Raw genomic sequence first — 19,937 nt, 5'->3', positions numbered from 1 at the left:
TTGAAATCACAGTTAGCAAAGTATGTCAGAGGACAATGAGATGATTCGTGTAAGCTCAGGATAAGATCAAGGTTACAGTGTGGTTGTAGAAGCTGCCAACAGTGGCAGGAGCTGGAATCTGCTCAACTTTAAGGCAGCCACATTCAAACACACACACGCATATATATATATATATATATATATATATATATTCTGTACATTCAATATTTATTTTAAGTGGCAAAAAAGAAAAATTGTCTACATCAAAACATCTACAAAAAAAGTGTTACTACGCTTAACCTTTTTTCCCAGATGTAGCATTAAAAACAAAAACCTTTATGGACAAAAGCCACAATAAATGAACTATTCCTGTAATCTGTTGCTGCAGTATAAATGTAATTAAACCTCGAACAAGAACCGAATTAAATGTCTAACTTTCTAATGTTAGTACCACATAATTTAACCTCTACACTGCTTTTCTATCACTCGAGCACTATAATTTCTCAGAGTGTGTTGAAATCAAACATCAGTTAATAAGGTTAAAAGCATTTTACAATTTTTGGAGTGGATTTACTTTTAATACATTTTACGATTCAACCAGTTACAGCATTTCAGAAGACAACAACCAAAAACAAACAAAAGAATCTAACAAAGAGGTTTTAGTTTCACATACTGGGTAGATTATGCAGCGGCGCAGGTGTTTCTTGGAAAAATTGGGTGAAGTTTCCAAGAAAAGGATGGGAGAAACCACACCATGTTTTCAGAACATTTTAGAACAAGTTCCTATTTTCCGGTATTGAATCTGAGTTTGATGAATATAAGATAGTTTTCATTTCATAGAAATCTGTTAGGACCATCAGGCATTTGTAAACAACTGAAGCAGTGAGATTTAAATAATCACTGAAATGATCATAGTGTGTGTGTAAATATCCAATGCACAGTAGTTTCCATTTCATCTGCTCTTTGAGAAATCAGAAAGTCCTGCAGGATTTACTGTTGACTGGAACAGATCATAGATTAAAACCAGAAACACAAATAAAAATGCTTAGAAATCTAAAAAACCTAAACCACTGTCAGTTTCATTATTATGCACAATGTCTAGCAAACACAACCATGCAGCATATCAACAATTAACATGTTAATTAAAACATTGTGAGCCCCTTGGAGTGGTGTACAGTCAAAAAAACAACCTGGTAATAAAGTAGTCGATTGTTTCCAGGTATTCCTGTCAAAGAATTTCAAGGCACTAGAGTTCACTCTGAAAAATCATACAAAGAATGTCAATGGAATAATCACACATCAAAATATCTTTTACGTACAACAAAATCACATTTGGCCATTAAACACACACTGTTCTCTTCTTTCACACTTCTTCTACAACCAGCAATGATTTGGAGACATAAATAGTAAATTTAATTTAAAAAAAAAGGCCCCAATTTTTGTATGTTAAAACAAACAGATTCAGACACAGCTAAATTATATCATTCACCTCTTATTGCAGAAGTGCATGTACTGCTGTAATGTCGTCTAAAAGTGCTTTAAAACCTCTTTATTACAATAGCATCTAAAAACAAAACAAATCTTTCAATAAGCAGCATACACCTGAAATGCCAGTCAGTAAAACATAAATACATTTCTTGCAAATAGTGCAGCTCTGCAACCTCAATACAAGACACCAACCCTCCACTACAAAGAGCAGCTAGCAGATAGTGGTGCACTAGATATGGTGGAATGGTTAGGTACATATTACAGTCCTTATGTCGTGGCCCTGCCACTCAGTAGACCGGCGTGTAGAAAATCTGACCACCCAACAGCCTTCGTCTCAGCTCCTTCCGCAGCAAGCTGCGCTCTCTCTGGGATCCCTTCATGAAGCCACGGTTTTCTTGTGCCCGGCGGGACAGATATGGAATCACCTCATTGACAGGGCCATATGGAACATACTTGTAAACTGGAAAACCTGCTTGACCTGTTTCAAACACAAATATAATATATATAAATATAAATATCATCATTTTATTCTGTTATTTGTTTGTTTTGTTGTTTTTCACCTGCAGTAATAAACACAGTTTTTTTCCCCCAAATAAAAAAAAAACCTTATATTTAACTTCACCTGGTGATTGTAATCTCTGTGGGATGTGAAGAGAAGCTAAACATCCACTTAAAACCCAGTAGCAAACAGTTTATATATATACACACACACACACATATATATATATATATATATATATATATATATATATATATATATATATATATATATATATATATATGTCTCAAATCATTTTGCTAAAAAAAAAAATACTCATGGTGCTGCCCATATTAGAGAAAGGAAAACCCCAGAGTAGGAACGTTGAAACTTTAATGTCATTTGTTTATTTAATAAGACAATCTGACAAATTGAGAAGCTAATTTCACTGATATTGAAACCTAAATTATTCTAAATGGTCTCACTGGTCGTACTTGACTCTTGACACTAAAGTTCAGGGCCTTTTACACCAGTATGATGTTCTGAGTCTCATTTTCAAACACATGAATTTGTCCTGATTACTTTTTTTTTGGCAGGCTTTACATGAAGGCATGTAATTATATAGATATTTTACTCCATCATACACACCATGGACATACTATGCACCATGTACAGGACAACACTCTGCCTATCAGCTGTCACCTCCACAGATAAACCATTTCTAAGGTCAAGGGCTGTCTGGTTCTGGAAAAAGCTGACATGTCCAGGGTCTATGTTTCAGAGAAGCTACTTTGGCCACCTGACCCCATGACGTAGACCTCCATGATTTCATAACATGTTATTTGCTTTAAGTAACCAAGCTCAATAAAACATACCTAGTGGGAAGCTGATCTGGTCACACATGCCGAGGAGCTGTCCAAAATAAACCTTATTCTCAGTGGGAGACAGACCCATTCTATTCATCCTGAAAACAAAGAAAACACGAAGGGCTGTTACATAACCGGAGGTTTGCGTGTAGTATTCTACCATTGATGTTGTAATCTCATTAGTAAACCCCCCTAACTGCTTTGGAAAGTTTAAAAAGAATATGTCTGAGGTATTACTTTACACCATGGTGGTTAATCCTTTATGAAACAAAGCTTTGAGGCTTTTGTGTATGTTCAAACAGAAACAAAATCTAGTTCAATGACAAACATTTAAAAAAGTTTTTGATATTTAAATGCAGGTCTGAGATGAAACGTACTTCTCCAGAGTGAACTTTACTGTGTCCTCGTTGTGAGATGCAACCATGACATTTGCTGTCCTGCTGTGTTCAATTTCCTCCAGCACATACTCCAAACATCTGGACAAACAAGAAGGCAGATGGTTGTGATTTAAACATTCTTTGGCTGAAGCACAAAGAATATTGAGAATAATTCAATACTTACTTGTGGTACATCTTGTTAGTAGCTTCATAGTCTGGGTTTATTGGATCTTCATAGCCAATTTCCTGAGCCCTGGCTCTCTCTTGGTACATATAAGCTCCACGGACAAGTTTGGCTCCAAAGTACCAGCCTTCCCTTCGAGACAGCTCAACATCCACAGTTACGTTGTCATATGCTTCCTAATGGACAAAATAAACAGCTGAAACAAACTTGATATAAAAGACAATTTATCAGTATTAAACCACATCATGGTAAGTAATTAGGGATATGCTGACTCGCCTTGAGGTAACACTGGTAAGTGTTGAAAATCACTGGTTTTTCTGTATTGAATTTCCTCTGCATCTCCAGGGTCAGTCGACTGATAGCTGGTTGAAAGTATGTCTGCTCGGCATCCACCATCAACCTTACCCCGTTCTCTAGAGCATGCTGAGGCACACAAAGAGGATTTCAGCGTTTTTTCTTCCAAAACTACAAAAGCATCTTTGAATTTTACAAGATTATTTGTTTGAAATGTCAATAAAAAAGGGAAAAAAAAGAAAAGTTATGAAGAGTAAAACATAAGCACAGCACATCTGAAAGCATATCTTATCACTTTCTATCTGCCCAGCCAAAGCAATCCGTTTCCAAAACAAACTTCAAGTCCTAACATGCAGTACCGTTTCACAGTACATCTTTTTTTTATCTTAAAAATGTGTATAGTAAAATGTAAAGTATGCATGTTAAATCATTATGTGCCAAAGCCACTTTTAAACTTTTGTGGTGTTCCCACCTTAGCCAGAATGTCCACTCTCTGCAGCATTCTCTTCATCTGTCTCTCTTCCTCTGCTGTAAATTTGTTTAGCAAAGGTTCCAGCTGACCTGTCTTTATATAAAAAAAAAAAGTAGACTTATTGGTATTTGCAGTGTTTATAACAAAATAAACCAACAAATCTATGTGTTACAGACAGGAAAAAAGGCACAGTTGTGTCTAACATTTGTTCTATATATTGTTCTTTATAGCACTTTATAACAGTTTTTCTGTCAGACAGAAACTCTGAACTCAACTGGTTAAATCTGCTTCTTACTCTTCCATGCACCACCATACTTCTCTCTTAGATCATTATTCACATTTTATATTAAATAGTATTTTTATATTTATTATTATTTTATATATATATATATATATATATATATATATATATATATATATTTCCCTGTTGATTCTTGTATTTTTATGTGTTGCTTGTCCATTTATGTACAGCACTTTGTTTCAACTGTGGTTGTTTTAAAGGGCTTTAGAAATAAAGTTGAGGTTGAGCTGAGTAGAGTGATATGTTTAAATTTTCCAGTCTGGGGATTAATAAAATATGTCTGATTCTGTGTCCCTTTTCACACTGATTACATTTAGCTACCCTTAATGACCCTGGCTGGATAAGTGAATGCACTGAAATGCAGCTTTTATTAAAATTTTAGTCCCAGTTCAGCAGTTTTCAGATGATAAGAGGACATAATTACAGCTCTTCACATTCCTAACCTTTGAAAAGATCTATTTCTTCAGCTAATGTGTTTGGTCCAACTTGTTCTCATAAAATGATGAGGAAGAGATAATTTGCTTTCCTTGCCCACTATTTTTTCAATTCTTTGTATTAAAATGTGTTTATTAGCCTGTCATGGTCTCGTTACAGATACATTTCTGGATGAGAACTGCCATGTTCAGGCTTTACCGGGCAAGCAATAAACACCTGAACATCAACCTGTGAAAAAAATAAACTTTTTGAAGACAGTTCAATGTTTTCTCTGTGTTACACACTGCAAACTGTAAATACACACTACTCAAGATTTTAGCCACACTATTAATGCTACTTTCATACCTTACCTCAAGATTTGGCACCATAAGCAGATTGGAGATTTTTGTTGTATCATTTATCAAGCTGTTCCAGTCCAGCAGATCTATTGTTCTGGAAAAAATGTAAAAATGTGAGGAGGAAAAATCCAATACAGAAGCAAAAGTTCTTCAACACTTAAAAATCTGTGTGTAGAAGATCTTGTATCCAGATTACTAAAGACAGTATAAGACCACACCACAGTCTTTTTTTATACTTATTTAGGAGTGAAAGGCAACCCTACCCTGATAAACCCAGCTTCTCTCCGGTAAACCAGTTCTCAATGTCGTCTTTGCCTCCAACACCCAGCTGAGCCAAACTTTCCTACAGGAACAAAAATTAATAATGAAAGTAAATATGTTTATAATTCAGTCCATATATGCTTATAAGACATTACACAACTGCAAGAGTTCTGAAAATGGGAGCACTTGTTAATATCTTACAACCAATTAAAAAACTAGTTTTCCATAAGCATGTATAAACATGAATTACACTGAAGACATGGTTCACCTTGAGCTGCTCCAGTTCCAGTTTTTGTTCCAAAACCGTCATGTCAGATTTTCCCTGTTGTGCTGCGAGGAAGTTAAAAAACCGTCTCCATTTAACCAGAACCTCTGAAAACTGGAGCTGTTCAAACACAGAACAAAACAATAAATACTGACCTTCCATGAACTGCATCAGTAATAATGACTGTGATGAGGTTAAAATTACTCAAAACCGTAACACCAGACAAAAATTTCCTTTAATAAAGACCTGATGTTATCCCAAGAAAAAAAAACTGCATTACCAAATTGATACCATTTATAACATGGTGTAAGTTTTCCAGCATCAACTGAAAGTTAATACTTGAAAATGTGGAGTTAACCTTACAAGGAACTGCGGGCGTCCCAGTGCAGTCATTTTAATGGCAGAAAATCCATCAGTGGACGCTCCACCTGAAATAAAGAAAACTTTGTCATTTGATGCTGTCTAACATCAAAAGACACACGATAACTTGTCGAAATCAATCCAGTTACTTCATTGTTGGTGATTTCATTATATTTAATTCCATTATAATACTTACAAAACTATACTCAACACTTTTTTGTTTTGTTTTTTTTAAATTGCTTCTTGAGAAATGTACATACCAGAGGCTTTAATGCAGTTTATAAACGTCTCCATTTGGTTGTCGCATTTGGCTTCATCAGCATAGAAGTAGGTGCGAGCACTGATGACTCCCCCACGTCTGTCCCCAAACTGACGATGGGCCTTGTACTTCTTCTCACGATGGTCAGTCCCTGAAGAGAAGATTTCCACTCAGCATTTCTTCAAATTTCCTAAAGTTTCTCTAGCAATAAATGCATCAAAAGCATGTATTATTGATGCTATGGTATCTTAATCCAATGGAAATTAAAGTATTTCTTAAATCAAACACAAAAAATGAGTTACTTCTTAATAAAATCACAGTGGCACTTCATTTATCCTTAATGCAACTATCAGAAAGTATAATAACAAGAATAAGTATTATGAAATTCACCTTATCCTCAGAACACCTTAGAAATGCATCATAAACATGAACTCTTTCACACCATGTAATATGTCAATAGACTAACTAAGCTGGAAATTTGATATCCTGTAAGATCCAGCCATAACCAGTGAAATCCAGTCCAATGACATGGTTACAGAACATTCTGGCATACCAACCATGCAACAGCACTGACTTGAATTGCAATCAGGTCAAACTGAAGCAACTGGACAAACAAGCAAGCCAGCAGTTTAGCCTGACGCCTTGCCTGTTAACTGCACAGCAGCTCTTTACTCCATGAAGCAAAAGCTTATGTATCACAAAACATTTAATTAAAAAATTATATATTTCCATTATTCAAAACTAATGTACATACCTGGACTTTCTTTCTCTGCCTCAGAAACACAGGAACTAAAACAGAAAAAGATTGGCATCAGAACAGAACCAAAGTTTAAAAAAAAAAGTAAATAAATAAATAAAACAATTATCTAAGTTATATAACTTATGTCACTGTTATTGCATCATACAGTATATCAAGTAAATTGCCAAACGATATGACATAAAAGTTCTATCATTTTTTTACTTCTGTAATATAAAACTTAAGACTGTGAAAAGAACAAAGGTTGCAAGTATTTTAACCAATCTTGCTGAACCATTTTTTATGCAGTTCTGTTGGCAACACCCTGTTCTACTCATGTAAGAAAACTGTTTTCACTTTGGTGTCACATGTGATCAATCTCTTTCTACATTTTTAAAGAGGGTACTAACAAAATCAATCAAAACCTTAGTCATAAAATGTTGTTATAGTTTGTAAAATAATACTGAACTGAGAGAAATATTTGCTTTCAGCACAGAACATTGTGCAACACTTTCTTGTGCTTGTTCCATAAAAGGATCCAGCATTTTACTGAAGGGTTGGGAGCTTTCTCATCATTTCCACCCCTCCAGCTGAACCCCCTGATCAACCAATCAGAAGAGAGGTGTGTGTCTTAGACAACCAATAGAAGTCAAGAGCTGTTTAGCTGCTTGGAAATAAATAGAACCCTTGTTTTTACAAGGGGTAAACAAACTATGCATTACAGGACTCAGATGACTTTAATAGGAAGCATAACAGAAGCCATACCTGAAGTGATAAGATAAAAACAGACTGATATCAAAGTACAACCCAGTGGAATATTTTAGAAATTATGAATATAAATAAAGTACACAGAAAAACCAACATAGGTAAAAGTTAGCAGAGTATTAAATTTAAGTGATCCAACTAGACTTTCTACTCATATTTTAAATATCAGTGTTTCATATAATGAAAATCAATTAACTTTTTTCTTCCTGAAACATTCCATACATCATGGCTTGTCATTAATCCTGCTACTATAGTAAAGACATGGGCAAAATTTACCGCAGGGTTCTAACATGTACTCTACAATCATCAAGCCCAGTGATTTTTAAAAAGCACTGCTGTAAATCTATAATGTTTACTTACAGTCTAATAAATACTGAGATTGATTTAACCGCGAAGTAACTTGCACTAAGAGAACTAATACTGAACAAACATCAGTTTACAACCCTTCCTTGATTCCTTACAATAACACTACCATAAAAAATATATATATTTATAACTCAAAATCAATTAACTAGTACGGCTTTCTTTTATTTCTGTAACTGATCCTCCCAGTGTGCTGCTCATACTGCAGCCATGCATGGAGAGGGGCAGTGCAGGGGGTCTCCTTTTAAAGGACTTCAGATTTTCCAGTTTTATATATAGCTTCCTTAATGAAAATAGACTTTAGGAGTGATCAAAAATGGATGGTTGTGGTGCCGTAAGTTACATAACCCTGCCTATATGGCTCCTCATCTGATGCACATGTAGGTGGTGCCCTGTGCTTGAAATTTTATACATTATGAAGCACAAGCCTCATTTAGTGGCCTAGACTGTATAGATAGATAACTGTATAGACTGTATAGATAACTTAATCACATGTAAAGATTACTTACTCCATTTCCTTTTTCTCTGCCTCCTCTTGTGTCAAGTCTTCCTCCACACTGTAGTCCAAAACTGCCCCCACACCAAACGCCTGGTTCTTCTGAATTAAAGGTTTGATGGAATTGTGGTCTTCACCTGCCACAAACTGACCATAGAAGGTCATCTTCATCAGCTTCTCAAACAAGCGCTGACCAAGCAGCTTCCTGCTCATGTCCACCAACTGAAAAAGAACATGCCAGAACTTATTTTATCTCTGTGGTTTATTATCCATATACAAACAAGTTTGCGCATATTTTCATAACTTCATGTGCTAACGCGGAAACTAAACTTTACTCACCTCTTTGTTTTTTTCAACGAGGATGTCAATTGTACAAAGCTTGAAGACGAGCAGACTTCTGAGCAGCTCGATGTTACTTTTGCTTTTGTAGGCTTCCTGTGTGTTGTCGAAGTCGATATTAATTTTATTCAACTGCGGTTTTCTAGTACTTTTGGTCTGGCTGATTAGTTCAACCGGCACAGCATCCACCATGGCGCACGTGTCCACATCTTGCTCTTTCTCTTCCTGGCTCTTGGGGGATGCGACAGTGGACCGACATCTTGCTGGAGAGATGCGTAGTTTACTGATACTGGCCGGGTTTGCCCGTATAAGAGATGCTGCAAACTTTGTGTACGACATCGTTAGCGCTCTAAACCCAAACAGTGTCTACAAATTCCGACGGATCTCTTCTTTTAACTGTGCCGTTGTACAACGAGCGCGCTCTCTGAAATATCTGGACGTCACCTCGATTCGATGGGCGAGGCTTCTCACGTGTCACAGCACGCGCGATTCACGGCGGGTTTCTTCTCTGGTGTTAGTAGAGGCTAATAGTTCCCGTCTGGCTAATGTAATGTAATGGAGGTCATGCTATAAAATAAAATAAAATAAAATAAAATAAAATAAAATAAAATAAAATAAAATAAAATAAAATAAAATAAAATAATTGCTCACTGGTCTCCACCTGTCATTAAATACAAGATATACCAAACTCTCTAAATGTAATATCAACTATGTTGAGGTAGTAATCCACATTCTATGATTGTAAAAGGGATATATATACTACCACTCCAAAGTTTGGGGACACTTAGAAATGTTGTGATTTTTTTAATAAAAAAGCAGCATTTTCTTCAATTAATAGAACATGAAATTAACCAGAAATACAGCCTAGACATTGTTAATGTGGTAAATGACTGTTATTGCTGGAAACGGCCCTTTTTTTTATTGGAATATCTACATAGGTGTACAGAGACCCATTTTCAGCAACCATCACTCCTGTGTTCCATTGGCATATTCTGTTAGCTAATCCAAGTTTATCATGTTAAAAGGCTAACTGATCATTTGAAAAGCTTTGTGCAATCATGTTAGCACAGCTGAAAACTGTTGTACTGATTAAAGAAGCAATAAAATTGGTTTTCTTTTGGCTAGGTCAGTCTCTGGAGCTTCAGCATTTGTGTGTTTGATTATAGTTTCAAAATGGCCAGAAATAAAGAACTTTCTACTGAAACCCGTCAGTCTATTCTTGTTCTGAGAAAAGAAGGCTATGCCATGAGAGAAATAGTCAATAAACTGAAGATCTCCTACAATGGTATGTACAGCCCCCTTCAAAGAACAGCACAAACTGGTTCTAACCACAATAGGAGGAGAAGTGGGAGGTCCTGGTGCACAACTGAGCACATCAGAGTCTCTAGTTTGAGAAACACACACCTCACAGGTCCTCAACTGGCAGCTTCATTAAATGGTACCCGCAAAACACCAGTCTCAATGTGAACAGTGAAGAGGCGACTCCAGGATGCTGGCCTTCTAGGCAGAGTAGCACAGAAAAGGCCATATCTGAGACTAGCCAACAAAAGGAAAAGATTAAGATGGGCAAAAGAACACAAACACTGGACAGAGGAAGGTTTGAATAAGGTGTTACGGGCAGATTGATCTAAGTTTGAGGTGTTTGGATCACAAAGAAGAACATTTGTGAGAAGCAGGACAAATGAAAAGATACTGGAGCAGTGCTTAATGCCATCTGTCAAGTATGGTGGAGGAAATGTGGTGGTCTGGGGATGCTTTGGTGCTGGTGAAGTGGGAGATTTGTACAGGGTAAAAGGGATATTGAATAAGGATGGCTATCACTTACCATTTTGCAACACCATGCCATACCCTGTGGACAGCGCTTGATTGGAGCCAATTTTGTCCTACAAGACAATGACCCAAAGCATAGCTCTAAACTATGCAGGAAGCCAGTCCAGCTTGTGGGAGGTCTTTCAGGAAGCATGGGGTGAAATTTCCTCAGAATACCTCAACATATTGACAGCTAGAATGCCAAAGGCCTGCAAGGCTGTAATTGCTGCAAATGGAAGATTCTTTCAGTTTGCATGTTCTCCTCGTGTATGCATGGGTTCTCTCCGGGTTCTCCGGCTTCCTTCCACCGTCCAAAGACATGCATGTTGAGCAGTAGTGTATATATATATATATATATATATGTGTGTGTGTGTGTGTGTGTGTGTGTGTGTCTTTTTCTGTGTGTTGTACTCTGTCATGGAATGAAAATATTCCTGATATTTGGTGCTTAAAAATACAGATAGCGCTGCTTTTTCAGTAATTTAAAAGAGAGTTACCAGGAGTCCTGTCTGGGAGTGAACTGAGCTCAGTGTAAATGAACAGGTCCCATCAAGAGAAGCAGCCATTTTCAAAACATTATTCTACATCTGTACCAACCAAGGCCTTAAGCATAAGATTCTGAATTACCTGACAATATTCCATCTAGTTCCATTAATAAATATTTGAGGAACACCTTTTTTCCAGATTTCCACAAAATTAATTGTATTTCAATTAGACTTGTTATTTCAAGTAAGAAAAACATTTAATGTGTTTGAGGGTATTTGTTTGACGTGACAGCCAACTTAAAAACTTACATCACACAACTGTGGTACTCTGTCTATGTCTTAAATTTCTTATTCAGTGAGCCATTTAAATGTCTAGTGTATGGTTATATCACAGCATGGAGACTACTTAACAGTAATTACAACATATTTTCATTTGTTTAGTACCTGTAAGGTGGATGTTGCATAACATGAGCAACAGTATCTGTGGTGCAGTATTTGTTTACAGTCTGCAACAGTTTATCACATGACTTGCAATCATTTTTTGCCTAAAAGAGGAATAAGAATTAACTGTACATGGCCAAACTTCAGATGAGGGAAATGTAAGTTGTGTTTGTGGTGTGATGAGCTTTGTTTGCTGTGTATATTAATGTGAGCTCAAGCTATGGCGTTATATGTTCTCTTATACGGTGTAATGTGCTTCAAGAGTTCCTGAGTTAAATTTGTGTCCAGTTTTTAAGTTTTCATCACAGCACATAGCAGAGTGGTTCACCCAACCCAAGGCAATTATGCCTGAGGCTTAGGAAGGGTGGAGTGGTGGAATTATGCAGCCTAATCAACCTTTTTATGGAAGTCAAGTGTAAAGGAAAACAAATTGATGAAGAATTCTAGATGTAGATTAAGTACTAAATCAGTCATAGCACTGTTTTTGCAATTTGATTTTTTTTTCTCAGAAAAAACTCTAACAAACAAGCAGCAAAATGTTTCCAATTAACGGGGATATCAAACAACTATATCCTGCTACACTGACTCAGGGAGGCAACAATTCACTTAAATCTCCACTGCTGTCTGCCGAAAACGGGAAGTAGAAGAAGAAGTGTGCCGCTCCAGCCAAGACTGCTAACACGGAAGCAGCACGGTGCACGAAGTAGTAGCACGAAGTCTACAACAAAAGGCATCATTACTTGCTTTTAAAGGTAATCGTACGCTTTAATTTTAATATTCCTTTAAATTAATGTCATGTTCCTTTCAACACACAATTATCATGCATTACCCTTTACCGCTACTGTAAATTCTTAGGACTATTTGTAGATTTTAGCTGCAGTAGAAGCTATGTAGCTCCACTAGCTGACCTTATTTTATCAACAAAGAGACTTGCCGGGTGTAGGAATTGGCTGTTGTGGGTGTAATGCTTTTGTGCACGTTGAAAGTGTGGTTAATCAGTCTGAGCTGCATATTTGGTAACCACACATGTTCGTTATAGGACACGCTTTTATTTGCATGCTCAACCTCGTTGGCTAACGCTATCTAGGCAACTACTGTAGCTAAAGCCTCAACAGCCTGTTTAGCTTGCAACAAAAGGTGAGTCGGGTGCGTTTATTGTATACGAAATTAAAATAGACGAGTAAACCCCAGTTTTTAAGATATTGTGAGATAATTTTGTTTCTTAATGTGACCAGGATTACCTCTTAAAAAGCAAACTGGTTTGCTTGGTTAACGAAGTGTTTGATATTACGAGCAGGCCTCAGAACGGCGCAATTACAACGAAATACTAGAGAATTAGAGAAAACGAGAGATGGAGGAAAAAACACTTAAATTGTAAAAACCGGGTATTTGGTCAGAGAATGTAATTTGAAGTTATAACAGACTTGTAACAATTATGTTTTATTCCGAAATATCAAAACCATCCAATGGGTGGGTGGGTGGTGGTGTGGGGGTAATTGTGCAAGTGGTTATTGTATTTTAATTTATTTAGAAACATTTAAAAAAATAAACAAGAACAAAGCCTTTTTGAAATGTTTCAGTCTGTTCAATTAGGAATTAAGAATCCAATGTAAAATAAGTACTAAAGGAGCTGAAATTGAAGGGGGGCAAACAACAATAGCTTGACTAGCTTTATTGGTAGGTATTCAAAATAAACAAATCAGCTCTTTACAATGGTTTAGTGCAATTGTATTTTATTTGAATTTATTTTGATCTCCATTAGCTGTTGGAGTACAGCTATTCTATTCTTTCTTCATCCATGCACAACACCAGTTTTTAAAAACTAATCAGCCTAATGTTATTTATCCTATTTAATTGATGGCATGCCCTTTCTGACTTACAAGGTCACCCATTAACAATTCTCCTTCGCCCCAATGTGCAAACACATACATGCGTGTGCACACGCAAGCGAGCACACTCCCAGCAGCCGGCAGGCAGATAGCATGTGTGGGGAAAATAAGTGGCGTTAATAACAGATAATAACCAGGTTTCACAAATTTATCCTCCACCCCGCCAATAAAACTGACGTACCATAGTTTGATCATAGTTTTATTTAAGGTTTTCAGTGATTCATCAACGTCTCTGCTCTATTGTATCAGTGTTTGGTCTAGGATAGATTTAGACTGCAATGTTTTCCAAGACTCAGCTTAACTTCTGATTATTAATGTGTTTAATTGAGAGCAAAGCTGTGTTCATCTCACACCACTGGTAGATGAACTCAATGTGACAATAGTCCACATTAGTGCACATTAACTTATTAAATAGTCTTTTTTTCTTTTTCTTTTTTTTTTCTCAGTTCAAAATCTTTGCAAGCTGGAGATCTTGCATGATGCTGGAATATTTTAAGCACTGAAATAAACATCCATTACAAAAGCTGATGAATAAAACAATAGCTTGATTAGCTTGGTTAAAAAAATATCATAAAGTCCCAACTTGTCAAGCTTTCTCACACACATACCCCTCAGTCTCAGTGACCTGCTCAAGCAGATTTCTCAAGCTTCTCTGAACATTCACTGCGCAGGTATTGCACATTGAATGTGTTGGCAGAGGTAGTGTGAAAAAGTTCCAGATGACTGATCCCTTCGCCTGCTCCACTTTGAAAACAAACGTGAGCCTTCCTGTGGCGCATCGTTAGCACATAGCATCACTCATAGCACAGCATAGAATTACACTAAATAGATCTGCGCCTATGAATCAGGCCTATTGTCCCCGATACCCGATAAATTTCTTAAATATAGGAACGCCAATATTGGATCAGTTCATCCCTAGTTTGATTTAAAAAATAAATAAATAAAAATAGGAAGGGTGAGATTTTCCTATGAAGCTATACTGTTCCGTGTTAGTAGACTGATCGTTCAGCTGTGCATGTTTTCCAATGGATATAAAGTTCTTAGAACACCGAAGCAGGAGACCCCCCCACCCCCACCTGCTTTTCCTCAGTCTGTTCTTTTGAGCAGACATTATTAAAGCAGATATTTCTGTCTGATTTAAAGGTGGTTGATGTGACCATTTCCGATGTCTGTTGGTGGGAGTGTAGCTTATCTGTGTGTGTGCACACGGCAGACATGACGCAGAGTAATTACATGTCAATACGACAATAAGATGGATAAAACCAGACTGTTTAGTTTTATAATAAAAGGACCAAATACAAATCTCTTCAAGAGGAAAGTGAACCCTAGATTATTTCTGTTGGGATCTGGTGCAAAATAGAATTAAACTAAATACGATATTTGAAAATAAAATAATTGAATAAAAAAAAGTATACAAGATATTGAGTAGTTATATAAAATAAAATTGATCTTGGCAGGGGTTGATGTTAGGGGGCTTGGGCACCCCTCTAAAATAATGTTTGTGGAAACACTGGTTTTTTTGGGGGGGGGGTTTTTAGGTTAATGAGAGCAGGTCCCTGTTTGAGAATAAAAAGTTTATTGAAAGAGAAAAATCACAATGAAGTTGAATTTAGCAGAGTTTACTTAAAACTTGTCTTTTTACACAGTGTTAGAGGAGATTTCAAAACATCGGGCTATATATTGTGTATTATGATTTTGAAAAAACTATGTATGTATGCATGCATCCATCCATCCACACAGTCGAACAGATAATGTTTGATTTCGGAATCGCGTTAAGGACATTTCTTTTTTTAGACATGTTTACCACACACGGTTTACTACTGAGAAACCTAAAATAGTAGATTTAAGCAGTAGCCGGGTACCCCCAAAATGGCAGAGAAAACCATGGTGAGTTGGGTGTGCGTTCTATTAAAGATATTTAGTTCAATGTGTTTTTGGTTTAATCTTCTCACTCTCCACTGGTTATGCAAACATACATATATACATATAAACACTACATCTGCCATGATGAATAATGTTCACAAAACTATTTCTCTCATATTTGTACGCAATAGTTTCAACTCGCACATACTTGGAGACATTTCTGATCTATGAAGGTTTATATTACGTTAAATTTTCTCCACATAATGCTCATAATTCCAGTGTCATCAGCATATTGGTCTTTATTAAAGTTCTTAAACACTGATTAACCTGTTTTAAAGCTTTCAGGCTTGGATCCAGGGTTCTTTGCCTGCCTTTTTTTTTTTTCTGGAACTCATCAGTTACCATTATCGTGGCTGCATCCCCCGTTTAGAGATTTAGAGATGGACTATGTTTTGGACCTAGGATTAGGGATAAGGACCACTTCCAGCTTTTTGTGAAACCAAGAAGTGATCTTAAAGTCTGCAGGTGCCTCCATTCTCTGTCAACAGTGCCACCCACTTAACAACCATGTCTGACGGTCGCATCTATGTGGGGAATCTTCCCATGGATGTCCAGGAGAGAGACATTGAGGATCTCTTCTTCAAATATGGAAAAATTCGTGAAATTGAATTGAAGAACAATAGAGGAACCGTCCCTTTTGCCTTCATCCGATTTGAAGACCCACGGTGAGTTTTGGATGGTATTTGGCAAGTCGAATCACATTCCCATTGTTGGACACCTTAAATATTACGGTCATCTCCAGTGGCCACCAGCAAGGAATGGATGGAGACAGAATATCAAACCTGTGTCCGCTCGGTGTTCTTTGGTAAGGAGGTCTTTGCTCTCTTCTCTTAGGGATGCAGATGATGCTGTCTATGGAAGGAATGGATATGGATATGGGAACTCTAAGCTGCGTGTGGAGTATCCTCGATCCTCTAATAAATCTGGACCAATGGGAGGAGGAGGTGGTGGAGGAGGACCAAGAGGAAGGTTTGGACCACCAACTCGAAGATCTGAATTTCGGGTCATAGTGACTGGTAGGTGGATGCCATGCGTCATAGCCAGTTAATATTAATCTCTTACGGTGCGGCCTGGAAGTCAAAGGAGATTGGTAGGAACATAGGAGTCATAGGCAAATATGTTTCCCTCTCCCTCATGGCGGACTGGAGGACAAGGGACTAGTAAATGGACCTCATGAGTCGTAGGCAGATATGTCTCTCTCCCTCTTGGCGGACTGGAGGACAAGGGACTAGTAGATGGACCTTATGAGTCGTAGGCAGATATGTCTCTCTCCCTCTTGGCGGATTGGAGGACAAGAGACAAGTAGATGGACCACATGAGTCATAGGCAGATATGTTTCCTTCTTGGCGGACTGGAGGACAAGGGACTAGTAGATGGACCTTATGAGTCGTAGGCAGATATGTCTCTCTCCCTCTTGGCGGACTGGAGGACAGGAGACAAGTAGATGGGCCTCATGAGTCATAGGCAGATATGTTTCCCTCTTTCTCTTGGCGGACTGGAGGACAAGGGACTAGTAAATGGACCTTATGAGTCGTAGGCAGTAATGTGTTCCTGTCTGTCATGGCGGACTGGAGGACAAGAGTCTAGTAGATGGACCTCATGAGTCGTAGGCAGATATGTCTCTCCCTCTTGGCGGACTGGAGGACAAGGGACAAGTAGATGGACCTCATGAGTCATAAGCAAATATGTGTCCCTCCCTCTTGGCGGACTGGAGGACAAGGGACTAGTAAATGGACCTCATGAGTCATAGGCAGATATGCGTGTCTCTTTCTCATGGCGGACTGGAAGAGAAGGGAACTAGTAGAGGACATCTTGAATCATAGGCAGATATGTTTCTCTCTTGGCGGACCGGAGGTCAAGGAGACTGAGTGGATGAGGTCAAGTCTGCATCTAAGGTCATGAAAAACAATAAAGCAAACAGAAACCGGTCATGTTGGCTGAATAATCCCAACCTCCATCTGTAGTAACTGGTAGGTGAAATTTTATGCATTATTATTATTTTATGTTTGTGTATATGATTGTTTATAAATGTGACTACTTATGTAACATCAAACCCTTGAAGTCAGTGGTATCATAATGTCTGTTTAAACTGGTCATCCTAAATGTTGATTACAGCTATTTGGGATGAGTGCCAGCTCAACAGGAATGTCATAAAATGTCACACATTTACAGAATCCTTTACCAGCAAGACTTGTCAAAAGCTACACTAAACTTGTTGAAGTGGAGTTCTGCTTCCCTATTCATCCCCAAAAAATTTAAATAAATATAAAATTTTCACTGAAAATAAAAGAAATGTCCATTGGGGCATTTCCAACTCTAAATTTGATGTGAAACCTAAGCACAAAGTAAATTTACTAGACGAAAGCTGTTGATGATTGAAGATGCTGCACATTGACTCTTCCGAGCACTGCCACAATCAGCAACCAATCACATTGCTTTCAGGTTAGTCTCATGTCATTAAATGTCCATAAGTCAGGACGTAGGCTCATTGACCCCAATGCGTTATTCACTTGTACGTTACTTTGGACCCACAAGATTGTTTTGTAATTACAAAAGAAAATGTATAAAAGAAGTTTTGCAGTGTGGAAATCCCATAAAACCCAACTCTTCCCACTTCTCCGTCTGTCAGTGGCTAGTTTAGGTTTCACTGTATGTTTAGACTTCATGAAAAATGTACACACATTAGAAAAAAAAAAGAAGACAGCAATGCCTTAAGACAATTTATATTTTGTATAATGCACTGATTTGTAAGTTTGAACTGTAATGCAGGCTTAAGCAAGAGTTTTTTGTCCCTGTTGTATTCCCTTTTTTATTTCCAACCCCAGGGTTGCCCCCAACTGGGAGCTGGCAGGATCTGAAGGATCACATGCGAGAAGCGGGAGATGTTTGTTTTGCGGATGTGCAGCGAGATGGAGAGGGTGTGGTGGAATTTCTCCGTAGAGAGGACATGGAGTATGCTTTACGCAGATTGGATCGGACTGAGTTCCGTTCACATCAAGTGAGTCCCACTGATAATGGGTCTTAACTGTTCTTTATCATTATGTTTTGAAATGGGTAAATGTAATGTTTCTTCTTTATTTTGTAGGGTGAGACCTCTTATATCCGTGTCTATGAGGAGAGAGGTGCCTCCAGCTGGGGTCGCTCACGTTCCCGTTCCAGATCCAGAGGTCGCTATTCTCCACCCTTCTATAATAGAGGATCTCCCCCTATGCGCTATCCGTCACCACCACGCCATGCCATGTCTCGGCATAGCCCGCCACCCAGGAGGCACCCTCCACAGCACCATAGCCCACCACGTCATTACCGATAGAAAGGCTGGTCATACATTTACAGAGGAGTTGGAAGGAATGTTTTGTAATTCTGCATTTTATCTTTTTTTTTTATTATTATTTTTCTTCCCCTAAACCTTCGGCCCCTTTGTAAACATGACACTTGGTCATCTCTTGATAGATACATTCCATAGTCGGGAACCCCTAATAGCCTGCACCACGTCACAGCCTTAAATGTTATTTTTGTCAGTTTTTTTTAAACACTCAGGGGTTACCTGGAAGCAGGATTGGTGATTTCTTTTTTATTTCCATCAGTGTCTTGTCGTCTTGGAGGTTTCTTTTATAAAGAAGTCCTTAAATTAACAGGATTTAACATAAGTGACTCCAAATCATGTGGAAAACAACCCACACATCCCAATCTGCAGCTGTCAGGATGAACATAATTTGGCTTCTTTATTTGTCACATTTAGTTAACTTTAATAATTTGCCAATTTAAGAACCCGTGAAACTAACCAATATTTTAAAATCGTAAAACCTTTTTACTGTAGACTGAGCCTCATCTTTCTTTTTTCCTTTCTTTCTTTAATGTGTGAACCATTGATCGAGGTGGCCTCTGGGAGATGGTAATTTGTGTTCATGTTTTTCTTTACCAATAAACTTTTACTGTGATAGTATTTGTTCCTTGTTCATTTAATTGAAATTAAATCAGCTTCCTTTTGAGAGAAGGTGGACATGGATACCAAACTAAACCTAGCACAAAAAGTAAGAAAATTTGTGTTTGGCCCGGTATTTCTGGTCAGATTTCAAACAAATTCTTGGCGATGAACTGCATGGAAGTTCAGTTCACTAAGCAAATCAAAAAAAGAATAAATGCTAACAAAAGAACATTGCTGGGGATTTTAGGATATTTTTCTAGGGAGCTCTCCACATGTTAAATTCAGTTCTGTCACACGTTACAAGTTATGCCTCTTTGGAAAGGTGGCTAGGGGGAGATATGACGCACCAAACACAAATTTCCTTAGTTTTGTGCACAGTTGAGTTTGAGAAAATAAGTTAAAATATCTT

General features: G+C 37.6%; 2 protein-coding genes across 4 annotated transcripts; one reads left to right on the top strand and one right to left on the bottom strand.

The window, feature by feature from the left end:
• Positions 1-305: 305 nt before the first annotated feature.
• On the bottom strand, positions 306-9,565 carry prodha (proline dehydrogenase (oxidase) 1a). The gene is made up of 14 exons (XM_041970116.1): positions 9,057-9,565; positions 8,731-8,939; positions 7,112-7,146; positions 6,359-6,508; positions 6,102-6,166; positions 5,742-5,858; positions 5,476-5,555; positions 5,225-5,306; positions 4,139-4,231; positions 3,649-3,795; positions 3,373-3,548; positions 3,189-3,287; positions 2,821-2,909; positions 306-1,945 (listed from the first exon to the last, which is right to left on the bottom strand). Exons 1-14 carry the CDS (start codon positions 9,393-9,395, stop codon positions 1,755-1,757), a joined length of 1,872 nt encoding a protein of 623 aa, XP_041826050.1. The 5' UTR covers positions 9,396-9,565; the 3' UTR covers positions 306-1,754.
• A 2,876-nt stretch (positions 9,566-12,441) lies between these two features.
• Positions 12,442-19,546, top strand: srsf9 (serine and arginine rich splicing factor 9). Of its 3 annotated transcripts, none has more exons than XM_041970120.1 (5): positions 12,442-12,543; positions 16,092-16,268; positions 16,438-16,619; positions 18,429-18,601; positions 18,689-19,546. In XM_041970120.1, the coding sequence occupies exons 2-5, from the start codon at positions 16,111-16,113 to the stop codon at positions 18,911-18,913; spliced, it is 738 nt and encodes a 245-aa protein (XP_041826054.1). In that variant the 5' UTR covers positions 12,442-12,543; positions 16,092-16,110; the 3' UTR covers positions 18,914-19,546. The 3 variants fall into 3 exon arrangements, with proteins under 3 accessions (XP_041826054.1, XP_041826056.1, XP_041826055.1); XM_041970122.1 differs by having other exon boundaries at positions 16,069-16,268; XM_041970121.1 differs by having other exon boundaries at positions 12,458-12,543; positions 15,882-16,268.
• Positions 19,547-19,937: the final 391 nt, after the last annotated feature.

This window comes from Melanotaenia boesemani, chromosome 19 (genome assembly GCF_017639745.1).
Source record: "Melanotaenia boesemani isolate fMelBoe1 chromosome 19, fMelBoe1.pri, whole genome shotgun sequence".
Lineage (NCBI taxonomy): Eukaryota > Metazoa > Chordata > Actinopteri > Atheriniformes > Melanotaeniidae > Melanotaenia > Melanotaenia boesemani.
Note: the sequence above shows the minus strand (reverse complement) of the source record. Positions and strands in the feature narration are given on the sequence as shown.